Raw genomic sequence first — 19,869 nt, forward strand, 5'->3', positions numbered from 1 at the left:
CGGGACAATCCAATCCGATCCGATATTTCTGAATATCGGATGGTATCGCTCAACACTATTTATAAGTAATTTGCTATAGAGACACCCTCCTGAACTGCTGAGATCCAGGACATCACCGGAGCACACAAGCTCCACGGTGTGTCCCTCATTTATTGTAAATAAAGACACAGAAAGAATAAAGTCTTTTGTTTGACATAAAAACAAAACCCAGTTTTCCTTTTTTATTTAAGAATAACAAACAGTTATACTCACCTACTCAACAAAAATAAAAAACAACAATATCACTCAACTGTCCATCGTTCTGTCCCATGCCAAAAATTCATGTCTGGAGATTGCTAGTATTCAACCTGGACAGTGCCAAGAAGCAACTGTCCAGGCTGAGAATCACTGATGAATGAGCTGAGGTGAGCACAGCATCAGTGAGCAGCCTTGACATCATCAAGGTCACCACCTGTCACTGAGGCTGCATTCCCAGCTGGGGCAATGAACTGCAGTGACCTTGCTCCGGTAAGATCACCACTAGCACAGAAAGAGAAAGTCTCATGGTGTAGAGGTGAGTTCACCGCAGTTTACCATGAGAATTTCACTGTGGTGAACTCACCTCTGCACCGTGAGACTCATTGGTGGTGAAGTCCAGGCGATAAGTGAGACAGTCCAAAAAGGAGGCCAGCCAGGCGTGATTAAGGAAAAGGTGCAGCTCCAGCCGGGAACCTCAACAGAAAAAAAAAATTGCTGAGCTAGAAATGGTCTAAAGGAGCGCACACATTGGAAGGGTGTTAGAAGTGGATATTTAATAAAGGACTGTAATTTTTTACTTCAAACACCCTTCCAGTATGTGCGCTCCTTTAGACTGGGTTCATTTCTAGCTCTGCAATTGGTGGTGAAGTGGCATTGCTCCCGGAGAGCAACTCAGCCGTGCATGCTGCAGTTGACACTATTGCCTGCTACTGCTCCAGAATCTCTCCAGCATATGCAAGGTGGAGTTCCACCTTGTTGGTATATCGCATATGAGGCTATGTGTGGGAAAGCAGAAATAACTGTGCAATGTAGACAGGTCGGCAGCAGCAGGGTGAGAATGCCTAAAACATGTACAAAGTGCCTGCACTTTCAGCAACAGCTCTGACATATGTGAGTAGTTTATCGGGAAGCTCATCACCATCAAGTTCAGTATGTTCCAAGCATGGGATGTGCCTCAAACCACTTTCAGGAACAGCTCTGACATACGAGGTGCGATCCAAAAGTAATGATAATCGGTTATTTCTATTGCACACAGAAATTAAAATAAAATGTTTTCTTCTCTGTTAGGTACCCACTAGTCGAGGAAAAAAAAATCACTTAAATAGGCCACGATTCCCGGGAGCTACATTCATTTGAATATGAACTGCCAAGGATTGAACATCAAAATGGAAAAAAACGAGCTCAGAGCTGTCATCAAATACCTCTGCTTGAAAAAAAATGTCTACCAAAGACATACACAGCGACTTGGTGGAAACATCGGGGGATTCTTCTCCTCCATATTCCACAGTTGCACGCTGGGCCAAGGAATTTAAGCTGGGAAGAACATCGACGGAAGATGAACATCGCGAAGGACGCCCATCCACGTCCCTCAATGAAGAAAACGTGAAAAAAGTTGAAGAAGTTGTGTTGGCAGATCGAAGAGTGACTATCAGGCATGTAGCTGAGGTCACAGGGATCTCATATGGCAGTATTCAAAGAATCCTTGCAAAAGAGTTGCATATGAGAAAGGTCTCCGCGCGTTGGGTGCCAAAAATGTTAACCGACGAGCAAAATATCAATCAATCAATATCAATCAATAGCAAATCTCGAAAAGTTCCAAGCAGACAAGGAGAATTTTTTGTCACGTTTTTTGACCATGGATGAGACCTGGATCCACCACTTTGATCCCGAAACTAAACAACAATCGATGACATGGAAACGAGCCGACGAACCGACGCCGAAGAAATACAAAGTGTCAAGCTCAGCAGGGAAGGTTATGGAGTCCGTTTTTTGGGACGCTGAAGGAATTATTATGGTGGACTATTTGGAGAAGGGAGCCACTATTACGGGCTCCTACTACGCAGAACAAATAAGAAGATTGCGGGAGGCTATCAAGGAGAAAAGGCGTGGCAAACTGCGTGCTGGAGTGCTGTTTCACCAAGATAACGCACCGGCTCACAAGCCTGCAGTTGCCATGGCTACCATTCAAGAAGCGGGTTTTGAACTGGTGGAACACCCCCCCCTATTCGCCAGATCTAGCCCCCAGTGACTTCTTTCTCTTTCCTCGGCTCAAGGAACGTCTCCGGGGCAAGAAATTTGACGACGATAGCGATGTGATAACCGCTGTTGGGGAGTTTTTTGAGGGTCAAGATCAAGAATTTTTTTCGAAGGGAATTCTAAGTTTAGAAAAGAGATGGATTAAATGTATAGACTTGTTAGGAGACTTTGTAGAAAAATAAAAAAAATTTTTGACTATATTCATTGTGTTTATTATTGATTATCATTACTTTTGGATCGCTCCTCGTATGTGAGTAGTTTTTCAGGAAGCTCATCACCATCAAGTTCAGCACGTTCCAAGCATGGGATGTGCCTCAAACCAGATAGGCCCAGAGCTGCTATGAGATTCTGCCCCTTATCGCACACCAACAGGCGGGACTTGAGGTTCACTAACACCAATCACTCATCTGTAGAATGTTGATCCTTATCCACAGCTCCTGTGCAGTGGGGGATTTGTCCCCAAAACAGAGGAGTTTCAGAACAGCCAGCTGTTGTTTCCCTCTGGTAGTACAAGTCATACTGTGACCGGATGAGGAGGTGGTGAAGGAAGCAGAGTTGGGGAAAGAGGCAACATGGACAGAGAAATGCCCAGCAATCCTCATTGGTGGCAGTGCATTGGCTAGAACACCTTCCACATTTAACCAGTGGGCAGTTAGGGAGATGTACATCTCTGGCCAGGCATACTGGTCCACGTATCAGTGGTTATGTGGACCTTCTCACTGATGGAGCAGTACACACCTTATTTTGATCCCAACATGTGTGTGCAGGGCAGGGATGGCAAACATGGAAAAATAGCAGCGGCTGGGAAGAATGTACTGTGAGTCCGACGACGACATCAGTTTTTTTAAACTATCCATCTTTACCAGCCAGAATGGCAGCATTTCAAAGGCCAGTAATTTGGAAATGCTGTCATTCTGGTTAGGACCGTATTTCTTGGGTGGGTAGGGGGTATCTATTTTTTTCTCTGGGGGTTTGGGGGATGGAAAGCTGAACATTTCCATGGTACAGCGTAGAGATACTCAGTGACACCGATGGTGGTGCTCCCATATCCAGGCAGGTAAAATAGTAACATAGTTAGCAAGGCCGAAAAAAGACATTAGCCCATCCAGTTCAGCTTATATTCCGTCAAAATAAATCCCCAGATCTACGTCCTTCTAAAGAACCAAATCACTGTAAGATACCTTATTGTTATGCTTCAGGAAGACATCCAGGCCTCTCGTGAACCACTCGACTGAGTTTGCTATCACCACCTCCTCAGGTGGCGCTGATGATCGTGAGAAGGAGGAAGAGGCAGACACCACAGCAGAAGAGTGAGCAGGAGGAGGCTCAGGTCTGTCATGCTTTTAAAGGTGTGTATTCTTGTTAGGAACGGCGGAACGCACTAAATAAAAATAATAATAAAGTGCGTTTGCCGCTCGGAGTCCACCGTGCAGTAGATGATATGACTGCTGCTAGGTAATGACAGAGGAGGAATATGGCGGTATAAAGCGCACAGGTTCAACTTCACCCAAAGTGCGCAGAGTGGGCTCTGTTCACAAAAAGAGACACCGCAGCAAAAACATACAAAAACGCTGAGTCTTTTAGTGTCACAGGCCTCAGGTAAATGCACACATGGCATCTGGTCACAGGAGCACGACCTAAGACAGAGGAGCTGCATCCGTCTAGACCTACCGTGTGTGCGGCGATGCTACTGCGAGCGCCAAGAAGGGCTGCAACTGCAGCGCGGCGTAGGACAGTGCCGCTCGACGACAAAGCTAGAAAGCAAGCGTAGATGTGCGGTGTGCACAGTGGCCTAAGGATTGCCACTGACTGGCGCTGACTGGTAAACTAATTCCCTATCCACATGCGTAATATCAGAGGAAAGGGGTTTTATAATGAGTCAGTCACCAGAAACATACAGTCGCAAGTGGAGCTTAGTGCTGGACACACCTCGAGACTGGCGCGAGATACCTCCATGGGCTCTGGGAGTGAACACTCTGGCTTGGGTGATTCCAGAGGTTCAAAGAGGTTGGGAGCCGGAGTAACATTCCGTCTGGAATGAGCACGCTCCAGCCCGCGCTCCAAAAAACGGAGATCAATACGGGTGGCAATAGCAATCAGCTCCTCCAGACTTGCAGGAACCTCTCTGGTAGAAAGAGCATCCTTAACATGCTCAGCTAAACCTCTCCAAAACACAGGGATGAGGGCTTTGTCAGACCAATCCAGCTCGGAAGCCAGTGTCCGAAAACGAACGGCATACTCAGGGGCGTAACTAGAACTGATTGGGCCCCATAGCAAACTTTTTAATGGGGCCCCCTCAAAGACACACCCCCTCAAAGACACACCCCCTTCAAGACATTCCCAGAGGTCCATGCGGCAGGCAGCTCTGCAGAGAGCTAATAAACAGCAAGGGCTCAGGGAAGGGGCGGGACTGAACTAGTCTGAAGCAATACACTCTGTGACAGGCTGCAGGCAGGGAGGCGGGCCCAATATGTGCTTCGCTCCGCACAGCAGGCACAGAAATGCAGCGTAGGCTGCGAAATCATAGTGTACATTTTTTCCACCAGGGCCCCGGATCCCCTACACTACATGCACCGGGCCGGCGGGCCCCCAAGACAGCGTTGGCCACCCACAGCTCCCGCCGGAGCGCCGCAGTAATCTACTTAATTAAATTGCACTACCGGGTAGCGCAGGGGCGGACACTGATAGCTTGGGGCCCCTGTGCAAAAAATGTGTCTGGGCCCCCCTCCTTTTATGGCGTCAAAGTTATATATATACAGTTGTGGCCAAAAGTATTGACACCCCTGCAATTCTGTCAGATAATACTCAGCTTCTTCCTGAAAATGATTGCAAACACAAATTCTTTGGTATTATCTTCATTTAATTTGTCTTAAATGAAAAAACACAAAAAGAATTGTCCTAAAGCCAAATTGGATATAATTCCACACCAAACAAAAAAAAGAGGGTGGACAAAAGTATTGGCACTGTTCAAAAAATCATGTGATGCTTCTCTAATTTGTATAATTAACAGCACCTGTAACTTACCTGTGGCACCTAACAGGCGTTGGCAATAACTAAATCACACTTGCAGCCAGTAGACATGGATTAAAGTTGACTCAACCTCTGTCCTGTGTACCACATTGAGCATGGAGAAAAGAAAGAAGACCAAAAAACTGTCTGAGGACTTGAGAAACCAAATTGTGAGGAAGCATGAGCAATCTCAAGGCTACAAGTCCATCTCCAAAGACCTGTATGTTCCTGTGTCTACCGTGCACAGTGTCATCAAGACGTTTAAAGCCCATGGCACTGTGGCTAACCTCCCTAGATGTGGACGGAAATGAAAAATTGACAAGAGATTTCAATGCAAGATTGTGCGGATGTTGGATAAAGAACCTCGACTAACATCCAAACAAGTTCAAGCTGCCCTGCAGTCCGAGGGTACAAAAGTGTCAACCCGTACTATCCGTCGGCATCTGAATGAAAAGGGACTGTATGGTAGGAGACCCAGGAAGACCCCACTTCTTACCCCGAGACATAAAAAAGCCAGGCTGGAGTTTACCAAAACTTACCTGAAAAAGCCTAAAACGTTTTGGAAGAATGTTCTCTGGTCAGATGAGACAAAAGTAGAGCTTTTTGGGCAAAGGCATCAACATAGAGTTTACAGGAGAAAAAAAGAGGCATTCAAAGAAAAGAACATGGTCCCTACAGTCAAGCATGGCGGAGGTTCCCTGATGTTTTGGGGTTGCTTTGCTGCCTCTGGCACTGGACTGCTTGACCGTGTGCATGGCATTATGAAGTCTGAAGACTACCAACAAATTTTGCAGCATAATGTAGGGCCCAGTGTGAGAAAGCTGGGTCTCCCTCAAAGGCCGGGCCCCAAAGCAACCGCTTAGGCTGCTACCCCGGTAGTTACGCCAGTGGGCATACTGACTACCCGAGAGGCATCCCTGAGTCAAAGCAAGTAGCTGTAGAGAGGTGTCGTGGGTGACCCGTGGTCCCAGGAAGACCTGCTTAATAGCTGTTAAAAACTGAGCAACGGTCCGAACCTCTGAGTCACCACGCTCCCATAGTGGGGTAGCCCACTCCAACGCCTTGCCCGACAGAAGGGAAACAATGAGTGGAACAGGCTGCCACGAGAAGTGGTGAGTTCTCCTTCAATGGAAGTCTTCAAACAGAGGCTGGACAGACATCTGACTGGGATGATTTAGCGAATCCTGCTTTGAGCAGGGGGTTGGACCAGATGGCCCAGGAGGTCCCTTCCAAGTCTACGATTCTATGATTCTATGATTCTATGAATAAACCCCACCTTGGCCTGTTCCGTAGGGAATTGCGCAGCCAGTAACTCCAGCTGGATAGAGCACTGGCTGGTGAAACCCCTACAGGAGGCGCCATCGCCAGAAAATTTATCGGGCAACGGGAGGCGGGTAACTGTCGGCGCGTGGGAGGACGAGGACATACGTGAAACCGCCTCTGCAATCGCCTGTACAGCAGCCTCCGAAGACTTCGCCACTGAGATAATGCTCTCAAGAGTAGCCAACCGGCCCTCTAGCTGGCGAATGCACTGTAGGAGTTGCTGCTGATCTGCCATTACTAGCCAGACCCTGGAGCTAGTATAATGTTAGGAACGGCAGAACGCACTAAATGAAAATAATAATAAAGTGCGTTCGCCGCTCGGGGTCCACCATGCAGTAGATGATATGAATGCTGCTAGGTAATGACAGAGGAGCAATATGGCGGTATAATGCGCACGGGTTCAACTTCACCCAAAGTGCGCAGAGCAGGCTCTGTTCACACAGAGAGACACTGCAACAAAAACATGCAAAAACATTGAGCCTGTTAGTGTCACAGGCCTCACGTAAATGCACACACGGTATCTGGTCACAGGAGCACGACCTAAGACAGAGGAGCTGCGTCAGTCTTGACCTACCGTGTGTGCAGCGTCGCTACTGCGAGCGCCAAGAAGGGCTGCAACTGCAGCACGGCGTAGGATAGTGCCGCTCAACGACATAGCTAGAAAGCAAGTGCAATGTCAGACGCTAGCGTAGAGGTGCGGTGTGCACAGTGGCCTAAGGCTTGCCACTGACTGGCGCTGACTGCTAAACTAATTCCCTATCCACATGCGTAATATCAGAGGGAAGGGGTTTTATAATGAGTCAGTCACCAGAAACATACATCCGTCACCATTCACACATAGCAAGTATACAGTAGTCTATACTAGCGCATGACGGAATGGCCATGAGCGCTTTTTATAGCCGTGTTGGACCTTCCAGATCTCCGAGATGGACCAATGAGATCTGGAACAGGACCTGGGCACATGACTCTGGATCTCCAATGGGAGATCGTCTTGTGAGCATGCCTAGTAGTAATTCAGAGGGACTTAGTCTCTGGAACGGTCTGCTGCAAAGTAATCTCCTCTGCAGTAGAAAGACAGCAGGAGACCGCAGAATGTGAGGCTCTGGATTCCTGCAGAGCAGACGCAGAAACCTGACGCCTAACAATTCTACTGCACCTCGTGCTTGGAATTCAGATGCCTTGTCACGCGAGTGGTGCTCAGGTTCAGAAGATTTATGCCACGCTTCAGTTTCTGGCGGCACAGCATGCAAACCACCGGTCAGTTGAGCTGGCTTTGGTATGCTGATTTCAGCAACGTGGTGGGCAGTAGCAGCCGATGTACTGGCTAGGGGCCACCCACTGTGCCTTTGCACTGTGTTCCCTCTTTTGTTTTGTTTCTGGGGTAGTGTGTCCACCTCCTATTCCTTTGAACTGAGCATCTCACTAGGACAGCCTCTGCTCCATGTGGGGTCTAGGACCTCATGGTTCCCTGCATCATCTTCCACACACTACTTACCCATGCCTTCTTTGTCAGTCTGCACACTGAAGAAAGATGCCACAGTTGGCAACTGAGTTTTATCATCCTCTGATATGTCCTGCAGTGGTCCACTGACCATGTGCACTAGCTCCCCCAAGCACACATCTTGTAGCCTAATATGTGATTGTGAAGCAGTACACTCAGTCTCTTTCACATCTATGGTAGGGCCTGGTGGATGAGCCAATGAACCACAGCTAGTGGAGTTAGCAAAAAGCAGAAGAGACTGCTGCATGACTTGGTCAGACAGAAAAGGGGTGAGGTGGAAAGCGAATGACCATGGTCTCTGGTGCCAACTCTGCACTTTCTGAAGTGAACCGGGTAGAAGACAATGCCAAGGGCACTCTCAGCCATCCATTCCAACACCTTTTCAGCATCTTGTGGACTCACCATTCATGCAGCAGTTCTTGAACCTATGAAATGAAGCATAACATTCATAACATTCTGTCGCCTGCGTGCACCGAGGGAGGTGTTTAATTTGGGCATGTAGCAGGCAAATAACAACCACGTCCTCTTTCTGCAGCAGCTACAACACCAGCAGCAGCTACAAAAGCACCACCATGACCTTGTCCAAATACCTTATTTGATGCTCTCCTCATTTTTGAAAGTAGTATTTTGGCACACTATTCGCACTGATGTGGTGGCAGAGTAGATTTATTTTTTAGGCACACTACTCATACACACTACTCGTACACACACAGCAATAAAGTAAAATTATTTTTTTGGCCTACAAATGGCAAACACATGGCTGCAGAGTAGAATTATTTTTTTGACCCACAAATGGCAAAGAGACGGTTGCAGAGTAGATTTTTATTCTAGGCCCACTACTCATATAAACACAGCGGTAGGGTAAAATAATTTTTTGCTCCTCAAATTGCAAAGAGATGGCTGCAGAGTAGAATTATTTTTTGGGAGTAAAAATCGCAGACTCGGCTGCAAAGTAGTATTAGTTTTTTTGGACCAAAAATGGCAACGACACGGCTTCACAGTAGCATTTTTTTTACACACTAATCGTATAGACAGATCGTTAAATTAAAATAATTTTTTGTCCACAAATGCCAAGAGATGGCTGTAGAGTAGATTCATTTTTTTAGGTACAATGCTCGTCTAGACACAGCGGTAGAGTATATTTATTTTTTGGGCTCACAAATGATGAAGACACAGCTGCAGAGTAAAATTAGCTTTTAGGCACACTAATCATACAGAAACTTTTTCAGAGTACATAGAAGCGTTTGGGAACAGTACTCCCACAGGTAGTGGTGCAGAGTACACCTAGAGGTTTAAAGGCACAGTACTCTCACAGGTAGGGGTTGCAGAGTACACACGGAAGTTTAAAGGCACAGTACTCATATAGGAGGGGTTGCAGAGTACACCCAGTCGCTTTTTAGCACAGTACTCTCACCGAAATGGATGAAGAGTTCACAGAGCGGCTATTTGTCACAGTACTCCCACTGAGACAAGTGGAGAGTACACAAAGAGGATTTTTTGCAGATTGCGTAGTCTAGTTCTGCCAATCACTCCAGCCTCATTGTGTCCCTACACTAATCAGAGCAGAATGGTGGAGGCACTCATGACCCGGCATTTACACACAGGATAGGATTAGACTCACAGCTCAGCAGACTGTATCACACAGGAGAGGATTAGATACACCGCTCAGCAGTGTCACACAGGATAGGATTAGACACACAGCTCAGCAGACTGTATCACACAGGAGAGGATTAGATGCACCGCTCACCAGACAGAATCACACAGAATAGGATTAGATACACGGCACAGCAGACAGTATCACACAGGAGAGGATTAGACACACAGCTCAGCAGTCAGTATCACACAGGATAGGATTAGATACACAGCCCAGCAAACTATCACACTGGAGAGGATTAAATACACGGCTCAGCAGACTGTATCACACAAGATAGGATTAGATACACGGCTCAGCACACAGTATCACACAGGATAGGATTAGATACATGGCTCAGCAGACAGTATCGCACAGGATAGGATTAGATACATGGCTCAGCAGAAGCTATCACACAGGATAGGAGTAGATACATGGCTCAACAGACTGTATCACACAGCATAGGATTAGATATATGGCTCAGCAGACAGTATCTCTCAGGATAGGATTAGATACACAGCTCGGCAGACAGTAACACACATGGTAGGATTAGATACATGGCTCAGCAGACAGTATCACTCAGGATAGGATTAGATACATGGCTCAGCAGACAGTAACACACATGGTAGGATTAGATACACGGCTCAGCAGACAGTATCACACAGGATAGGATTAGATACATGGCTCAGCAGAAGCTATCACACAGGATAGGATTAGATACATGGCTCAGCAGACTGTGTCACACAGGATAGGATTAGATACACAGCTCAGCAGTGTCACACAGGATAGGATTAGATACATGGCTCAGCAGAAGCTATCACACAGGATAGGATTAGATACATGGCTCAGCAGACTGTGTCACACAGTATAGGAGTAGATACATGGCTCAACAGACTGTATCACACAGCATAGGATTAGATATATGGCTCAGCAGACAGTATCTCTCAGGATAGGATTAGATACACAGCTCGGCAGACAGTAACACACATGGTAGGATTAGATACATGGCTCAGCAGACAGTATCACTCAGGATAGGATTAGATACACAGCTCAGCAGACATTAACACACATGGTAGGATTAGATACATGGCTCAGCAGACAGTATCACAAAGGATAGGATTAGATACATGGCTCAGCAGAAGCTATCACACAGGATAGGATTAGATACATGGCTCAGCAGACTGTGTCATGCAGGATAGGATTAGATACACAGCTCAGCAGTGTCACACAGGAAAGGATTAGATACATGGCTCAGCAGAAGCTATCACACAGGATAGGATTAGATACATGGCTCAGCAGACTGTGTCACACAGTATAGGATTAGATACATGGCTCAACAGACTGTATCACACAGGATAGGATTAGATACACGGCTCAGCAGTGTCACACAGGATAGGATTAGATACATGGCTCAGCAGTCAGTATCACAGAGGATAGGATTAGACACACAGCTCAGCAGACTATCACACAGGAGAGGATTAGATACATGGCTCAGCAGAATATCATACAGGATAGGATTAGATACACAGCTCTGCAGACAGTGTTGCACAGGATAGGATTAGATACACATCTCAGCAGTCAGTATCACACAGGATAGGATTAGATACACAGCTCAGCAGACAGTGTTGCACAGGATAGGATAAGATACATGGCTCAGCAGACAGTATCACACAGGATAGGATTAGATACATGGCTCAGCAGACAGTATCACACAGGATAGGATTAGATACAGCTCAGCAGAAAGTATCACACAGGAGAGGATTAGGTACACATCTCAGCAGACGGTATCACACAGGATAGGATTAGATACACAGTTCAGCAACAGGATGTGCCAAAGGAGAGGACATTTTCATTCCAAGAATTCCACTCTTTCCATCTGAGTTGCCTTTTTGATTTTAAACGCCTACAGTTTCCACTTCGACTGGCATTTGCAATATCCATTAACAAGGCTCAGGGACAGTCCTTCAAACTAGTAGGGATCAATTTGCTTTTCTCATGGTCAACTTTATGTGATCTATTCAAGAGTTGGAACTGCAAAAAATCTGTTCATCTTTGCACCGAAAGGAAAAATAAAAAATGTTGTTTATCAAAAGACTCTTGAATGAGTTGAAAATAAAATACTATGAATACTTAAGTAATTGTTTAGTTAATTTGTGTTGCAAATCTGTAGTGTTGAATATATGATGTGAAATGTTTTTATGTGCAATATAATCATTATAATTTGTTATAACTAACCACAGTTGGTTACTATGCCCGGGCAACGCCGGGCTCTTCAGCTACTTGAAAATAAAAATTAAACAACAACCACAAGATGGATTTCATCAACCAAGTTATCATTGTAATCAGTATAAGGCCGGAGTCACACTGGCGAGGAATACGGGAGAGTGAGAGGCGCAAAAAGCACGCATTAGACACGGACCAATGATTCTCTATGGGGTCACTCGCACCAGGCGTATATTTCTCCTCAGTATCCTACGCTCCGTGCCACTCGCAGCATGCTGCGATTGTCAGCGTACTACGGCCGTAATACGCCAATGCAAGTCTATGGGTGCGTAAAAAATACGGATTACACACGGACCACACATGTGACTTGCGAGAAATACGCACCAGGTGTCTTTAGAAACCCTGTCATAGGGCTCCATTATATGTCCATTTTGCAAGCCTGCGAGAAAATCTCGCCATACGGATTACATACGGATGCTGACATGCGCAAAATACGCGACCACACCTTGATTACGGATGACATGCGGAGCACTATTTAGGGGTCTGTCATCCGTATTACGCATGTAAACTACTGACCGTATTTTGCGCAGGTTAGTGTGACTCCAGCCTAACGGCGCTGACCTGACACTGTAGGTTACTGTGCACAATCCTGCTGACAGGTTCCCTGTATTTTTCTCCCTCCAGATATACTGTCAAATGTGACTAAACACTGGTATTAAGCTCAGTATTACTACTACCGTATATCTGCAAGTAAGAAGCATTTTTGTTGGTGACAAGTTCCCTTGAACGCCTAAAATTGTAACGGGACAGATTGTACGAATCTATACTGCATTTATATTTGGCCTTTCTGAACCAATCACAACAATGTGGGATGGGGATTTTTTTTAAATATATGGGGGGATGACAGTTTATCTGTATTAGAACCACATCTTAAAATTAAATCCAGCAAGAGCTCTCATGTAAAAGCGTCTCCGCTATAAAATTAGAGCAGAGATGTTCAGGTTATTTTTTTTAAGTAGGATCTCCCTCTATGAGCTCCATTTATTTCATTTTATCAAATAATAACTATGTGTTTGTTGAAACAAATAGATGGAGGCACTCAGCTAAGTGTTGAGTCACTTAAATGTTTATCAGCTCTGCTTGGATCTCCTTGGAGAGTTAAGCCAGAGCTTTGTGGATCCATAGAAAGTCTATAGACTCTAGTTCATTCAGGTCAGAAACAAGAGCATGGTGCGGACATGTCATTGGTGCAACATGTGTGGCCTCACATGGGCCAAGAGGAAAGAGCACCATTTCCACTTCAATAGCAGGTGGAATTGTGCATCATAATGAGCAATTGGACTGCAAAGAGCCCATATATCGATATTGCATCGGGGCCCATTTTAGTCTGTGTCCACCTGTGATTTACATATAAACTAAATCCTCTGAGGAGACCAAATTAGGAAATAAGGGGCATGGCATTCAGCTGGATGACTTTGCGACTTTGTTTGGGCAATTGGTGGGGTGTTAGTATCCAGATCTTCGCCAATTAAAACTTCTGACTTGTCATCATGACATGTCAAATTTTTTTTTAGATGTGTGTTGGAAAGATATATGTATTTCATGTAGTTCTCACTTGCATGCATATACTGACATATACTCATATATATATATTCACAGCTGACATGAACTTTATAATCCATTGCTGAGAATGACCTACTGACCCCATGAGCCAGCCAGCGAGAACCAGAGTAACTTGTGATATATTTGCTTGACATGGGAAAAGAGGAAGTAGCACCAGATGCCCAAGTTGATGTCTCAATTTTTGCTGAATGGCAGGAAAATGGCTACAGTAAATCATGTATTGCTAAAAGACTCTTTTGTTAGAAACTTCCATATACGTTCATATACTCAAACCGCCAATAACATAGAAGCTCAACCTTATGTTAATTAACTAACCACTCCTTTCTATACGTAATTATAAAACCATGTAGTATGTGCAATAAACCATCAGAGTTCTGATGGAATGTTATGCTACTACTATCTGTGTACAGTGTCATCATTCCTTGAGCACTCAAAAAGACTCTTTTAATTGGGAGCAGACGCAACCCACACAGGGATAGATTTATCCTAACCAAATTTCCATAATAGATGGTCTCCTCACAAAAAAAATGTTCCTAGGGTGTGTAACTGCGGGGACCCTCATCAGTGACTTGAGCAGGAATCAAGCAGAACATATACAATTTATCTACATCGCCTCTGCAGGAGAAAGAAAGCATTACACAGAGTGCATGTGCATTAGGGTTATACATGATTGTCTTAGGATCAAAAGAATTAGAGATATGTTGCTATCTTCTGGAGGACAGTCCCTAACAATAAGCCTTCATTTTATAACACAGGATTCCTTGGATCTGAATGTATTTCTATACCAAATAACCCCCTTAAGCATATATACATATGGATCGAGCTACAGTACATGCAGCAATGTAACTTATTAATGTGATGGCTCATTCAGCTATTCAAAAATGTCACAAAAACCACGTTTGTTAAAAAATGTCTAATGTTAAACATGCAAAATAATAGTAATGCTAATGTATTATGCAAAGTTTTAGATTTCCTAAAGGCTCATCTTACTTTCTGCAGTTCATTCATAAACATATATGATCTGCAAAACCACTGTACGAGTATCTCTATAGCTCACATCTGCACATGTTGAGACCTAATATTGCTTCTCTATATCAGAAGTCAGGAAATTACTTGAAGGGGACAAAGTGAATTATTAGAGGGCTCGTAGTAGTAGTCTATGACAGGTGCACATACTTTAATGCACGGTAAGCTTATATCTCACCAGCAATAATTGCTTGGGTTTATAGTACGTTACAAGAATTAAATTAATGTGAATTTTATAATTGTTCTTTTTGTTTGCAACTAATGTATTATTATAGACATTGAGTTCCATGCACCATTTTGACTTCTGCAGAAAAATGTATACCATATATTACAAAATACCTAGTCGCCAGCCATATTCATCAACGTATTGCCTAATTTTCTCCATCCAATGTCAATATGGCAGCTATATTGCAATGTGGAATACGATGTGGAATACAATTGCACATGTCAACTCTTTTCTCCGGTAAAAAATAAAATGCTTGTAGAGCCAGCGCACCGTGAAGTATACATTTTTAGAAATTTCTTTAAACTATTATGTTAAACTGTTGACATTATGAAATGAAAACTAACTTATCATTTGACAAAAATCATACAGAGTACTTGTTGCAATAATCCCAAGCTGCATCCCATAATTTTCATGAAAAATACAGAACTATTATTATGTATATATAGAAAATAAAATAAAAAATATGTTAAATAGTAAACATTTTATAGCTTACTACGTTCTTGCTCTGTTTTCCAGGTGGAGTCTAATAAATATGATTCATTCATGCATTTCCCCATCAAACTGTAACTTTGTTTTTTTCACATGCATTGCTCCTTTTGCATGGTATCTGAATCTTACAAATACTTATGATGACTGCAATATAATATTGGTGACGGGCGACATTAGCATCAGTGTAAAATGTCAGATTATCATGAATTTATGACATTTGTCTCACAGAGGTGCACTCTTTTTCAAGTGGAGTTGTGTTAGCTAACTCACCTGTCCACCGCTATAGCAGACATGGAGTAGATGCTGGCAAAGATAGCTGTGATTGGGAAGAAGTTGTGGAATCTGCAATATGCCTCTCCGAAATACCATTCATTATGAAGAGCATATATGAAATTCACCAAGGTATTGAAGGCAGCCATTGAAGCATCAGAGAAAGCCAAGCTCACCAGAAAATAGTTTGTCACTGTCCTCATTCTTTTGTGAGCCAATATGATCCACATGACAATCAGATTACCGAACACAGCTACAGCCACCATTGATCCATATGCCAATGACCACAGGGCTATACGCCAGGGAGGTTGCACAAATCTATGGGGAATCGGTGAAGTGACATTAGAAGTTGGAGTCACATTCTTCTGCCAAAGCAAACCTTCTCCAAGAGGAGCAAAAACCCCTATGCCATCTTCTGTCACGTTTATTGGAGAGGAGGTCATTTTTTCTTAACTCCTCTACAAATGGAAAGGTCTTCAAACAATTCAGATATTCAGCAAAGTACTGGCAAGTTCAAGCAAAGGTCCATCATAAAGTCAGCTCAGAACTGGCTTACACATTTTCAGTTACAAGAAAGCAGCTCAATTGAAAACAGAAGGTGTGAACTTCTTGTTAAGTTCCTTCCAGCCTGCAGAGAAGAAGTGAAGGGATAGACAGCCAGTACAAGGCTTTTATAGAACCAGCTCCTCCAATGTCTAGGAAAATGTCTGTGACATCACAGTAGGGAGGGGGAGAGTGAAAGACCACAGGGTTCAGTTACACACACAGGTAGTCTCAGCAATCCTTACAACCCTCTATGGCACAGAGGAGACATAACACCAGTCAGGCATTGTCACTGGTGTCACCATGCCTGGAGGAGGCTGTGATGCTGCGCTGTTTACTGTGTGCAGCAGAGGGAACATGAGGTCCATGGTGCTGAAATGTCTCTGGTGCTGCTCCTCACATTCATAGAACGTACATCCATCTCCATTCTTCTTGGTAAGCACCAGCCCATATTATCTGTCCAATCATTCATCCATCAGGGTCCATGCTCAGTTTACTCATCTCATTCTTTTTTCTCAATGAATCTGATAGTAGCTGAATGCAAACTGTGCAGTTGGCACTAACATCACTGAGACTGCTGCCTGGCTGAAGGCGATCTACAACATGCAGATAATCCGCTTCTTGAGGGCAGAGAGCTGTTCAGTGCATGATTAACCCTTGCATACACTGAAATTCACCAAAACGTATCAGCAGAAAGAAACTAGTCGACAAATACTCCAAATCTGAATGTAAATAATATCTGGAGTGATGTACTTGGTCACATATCAGCACATGCACAGTGATTTAATACGTCTCCAGCATCTACACTAATCCCTTCTCTGCAAAGTACAGCATATTATATGAGGGAAGCTGCAACTATGGTCCTAAGAGTTCTGACTATATCCATCCATTGTACAGAACGCACTCTGCAGACTGCACAGCTACCTATGGATGTCACTAGGCAAGCTTTTATTTGCAGACATGCCACATGGATTATCTATTCTGCGGTACAACACTATGTGTCACTCACTAGCAGCAGCCCAAACACTTAATGTGTATGTATACTCTGTTCTATGTACTGCACTATGAAATCACTACTAGTATGATTTATTTATTTATTTATTTTACTTTGACTTATTTACTTCAATTTTAGTATTGTCACCATAGCTGCTCTGCTACCATAATAGATTTGCTTTGTAGTTCATTTGATAGATAAATGTGCGTTATACATACCTGCACTTTATCCATTTGGCTGCTACATCTGTTCATGTGGATTTGTATTCAGTATTTTCACTTACATGTCTACCTCGCTTTTGTCTTACTGGTTATCAACTTTGTTACTTGGATTTTCCATTTGACATAACATCTAAAATGTTATAGTTTTGCTAACTGTTATATACAGTATATACTGTTTGATAAGAATGTGGAGAAAGAAAGAGAGGAAGAAAGGAAGAAAGAACAGAGAGAAAGAAAGAGGGGAAAGAATAAACAGAGAGAGAAAGAAAGAGGGGAAAGAAAGAACACAGGGAGAGAGAGAAAAAGAAAGAACAGAGAGAGAAAGAAGAAAAAACAGAGAGAGAGAAAGAAAGAGGGGAAAGAAAGAACAGAGAGAGAAAGAAAGGGGAAAGAAAGAAAGAAAGAAAGAAAGAAAGAACAGGGAGAGAGAAAAAGAAAGAAAAGAGAGAGAGAGAAAGAAAGAGGGGAAGAATGAAAGAAAGAAAGAGGGGAAAGAACAGAGTGAGAGAAAAAGAACAGAGAGAAAGAAAGAAAGAAAGAAAAATAAATAACAGAGAAAGAAGGAAAGAACAGAGAGAAAGAAAGAACACAGAGAGAAAGACAAAATAACACAGAGAGAGAGACAGGAAGACAGAGGGGAAATAAAGAAAGAGGGGAAGAAAGAACAGAGAGAGAGAAAGAAAGAATGAGCATAGAGAGAGAAAGAACAGAGATAAAGAAAGAAAGAACACAGAGAGAGAAAGAAAGAGAGGAAAGAAAGGAAGAGCAGAGAGAGAAAGAAAGACCAGAGAGAGTAAGAAAGAGGGGACAGAATGATCATTTGGTTGTGCAGCTTTTGTTCTATGACCCTTTGTCACACTCCCCATCTGTCATACTTACTAGCATGGCCCCGCGGCTCCTCTGCGCGCCTCCCGGGACGCTCCTGCTCCACGTCGCGTCCCCGCTCCAGACATCCAGGCTCTACGTCGTCGGTCCTGCATGCCGGAGCCTGTCATTCCCCTTGGCGCTTGGACCTCTGGGAACAGTGACGCAGTAGCTCCGCCCCCAACATGGCGGCGCCCACCGGCTATTTCAGCAAGGCGTCTTGTCAGGTAAGACGCTTGATTTTCTTTTGCGGTGACGCTGTCCCTGCGTTAGCGTTTCCGCCACACTCAGGCTCCTGTGTCCTCTGTGCGTTCCTTCTGTCCTGTCTGTGCTGCCTTCGGTAGCTCCCTCCTCCGTGTCCTCCTCCTGCCTAGCCCCCTGTGTCTCAGCCTTGTCCTATCTGCCTCTCTGGTCCATCACCCTCTGCTATCTGTCTGGTCGCTCTGTGTTTTGTCCGTACTATGCTCATCTTTCTCTCTCGCCTGCAGCCACCAGCCTCCATCAGCCTCCAGTGCCTCTGGTCCCACTTGCCTCTATTTTTCCTTGGTTCCTGAAGTCCTCTGTACATCTGGGCTCCGTATTTCCTCGCCACTGACTCTCCTATTTCTAGCCCTGGTTGCCCCTTTGGCTCTGGCTGTTGCGGTTCCATCCCTCGTGGGCCTGCCCCTAACGCTCCCTGTATAGGGGGTGGTTCCACCTGGTCAGCTCGCACTCGGGGGCTCTGGAGCCATAACCCAGAGGGTCCACTTCCAGGCTTCTCTGTTTTCCCACACCGTAACAGCATAATCAGGCCATGTATCCCACTGGAGCAGCGGCTGCTCAGAAAGAGTTAGTGTTTTTACGGGAGTATCAAACGCGCATAATGTCCTTTATGAAATCTATGGACTCGCGCCTTTCTGCCCTTCAATCCACTGATCCAGGGAATGCTTCTCAGCTGGTGGGCTTACAACAGGAGCTGGCCCAGCAACGAGACACCCAGATGCATATTCTTAGCTACATGGCTTCAGTGGATGCTCGATTGCTCTCCTTGCAGTCGGCTGCCTCGGCGTCCTCTTCCGTCGCAGTTTCTCACCCTCCACCACGCTTGTCCAAACCACACCAGTATAATGGTGATGCTAAACTATGCCGGGGTTTCCTGAACCAATGTCGTCTCCATTTTGAACTGTTGCCCCAACAGTATCCCACTGACCAGGCCAAGGTGGCCTTCATAGTTTCTCATTTAGAGGGGGACGCTTTGGTGTGGGTGAATCCCCTTTGGGAGCGTGATGATCCCTGGAGTCCCTGTTTAGTATTTGTCAGGGTTCTCAAACTGTGGGCCAGTATGCCATCCAGTTTCGGACCCTGTCGTCCGACTTGGGATGGAACAATGAAGCGTTGGTAGGAGCCTTTTGGTGGGGTCTTTCGGGTCGTATAAAGGACGAGCTTGCTGGTCGCGACACCCCCACCGCTCTGGAGGATCTAATTTCTCTGGCCACCCGGATTGATCTCCAGTTCCAAGAACGGGCCCGCGAGAGAAGACTTTCTCGTCCAATGCCATTTGCTCGCAGACCACCCAGTCCTCGACCCAGGGCTTCGACTTCTGTTCCCGCACCGGAGCCGATGCAAGTGGATCATGTGAAGCTCTCCGAACAGCGCAGTAGGGAAAGAAGTACC

At 44.9% G+C, this 19,869-nt stretch overlaps 1 protein-coding gene across 1 annotated transcript in view; it reads right to left on the minus strand.

Moving 5' to 3' along the window:
• TACR3 (tachykinin receptor 3) overlaps window positions 1-16,433 on the minus strand; it is a 305,238-nt gene extending 288,805 nt beyond the window's left edge. Inside the window, exon 1 of the mRNA XM_073571803.1 lies at window positions 15,595-16,433. Within this exon, the coding sequence (XP_073427904.1) occupies window positions 15,595-16,037 (443 nt within the window). The 5' untranslated portion in view covers window positions 16,038-16,433. The remainder of the gene's footprint in view (window positions 1-15,594) is intronic.
• Window positions 16,434-19,869: the final 3,436 nt, after the last annotated feature.

Source organism: Dendrobates tinctorius, unplaced genomic scaffold (genome assembly GCF_039654945.1).
Source record: "Dendrobates tinctorius isolate UK_male_01 unplaced genomic scaffold, ASM3965494v1 ptg000030l, whole genome shotgun sequence".
Classification (NCBI taxonomy): domain Eukaryota; kingdom Metazoa; phylum Chordata; class Amphibia; order Anura; family Dendrobatidae; genus Dendrobates; species Dendrobates tinctorius.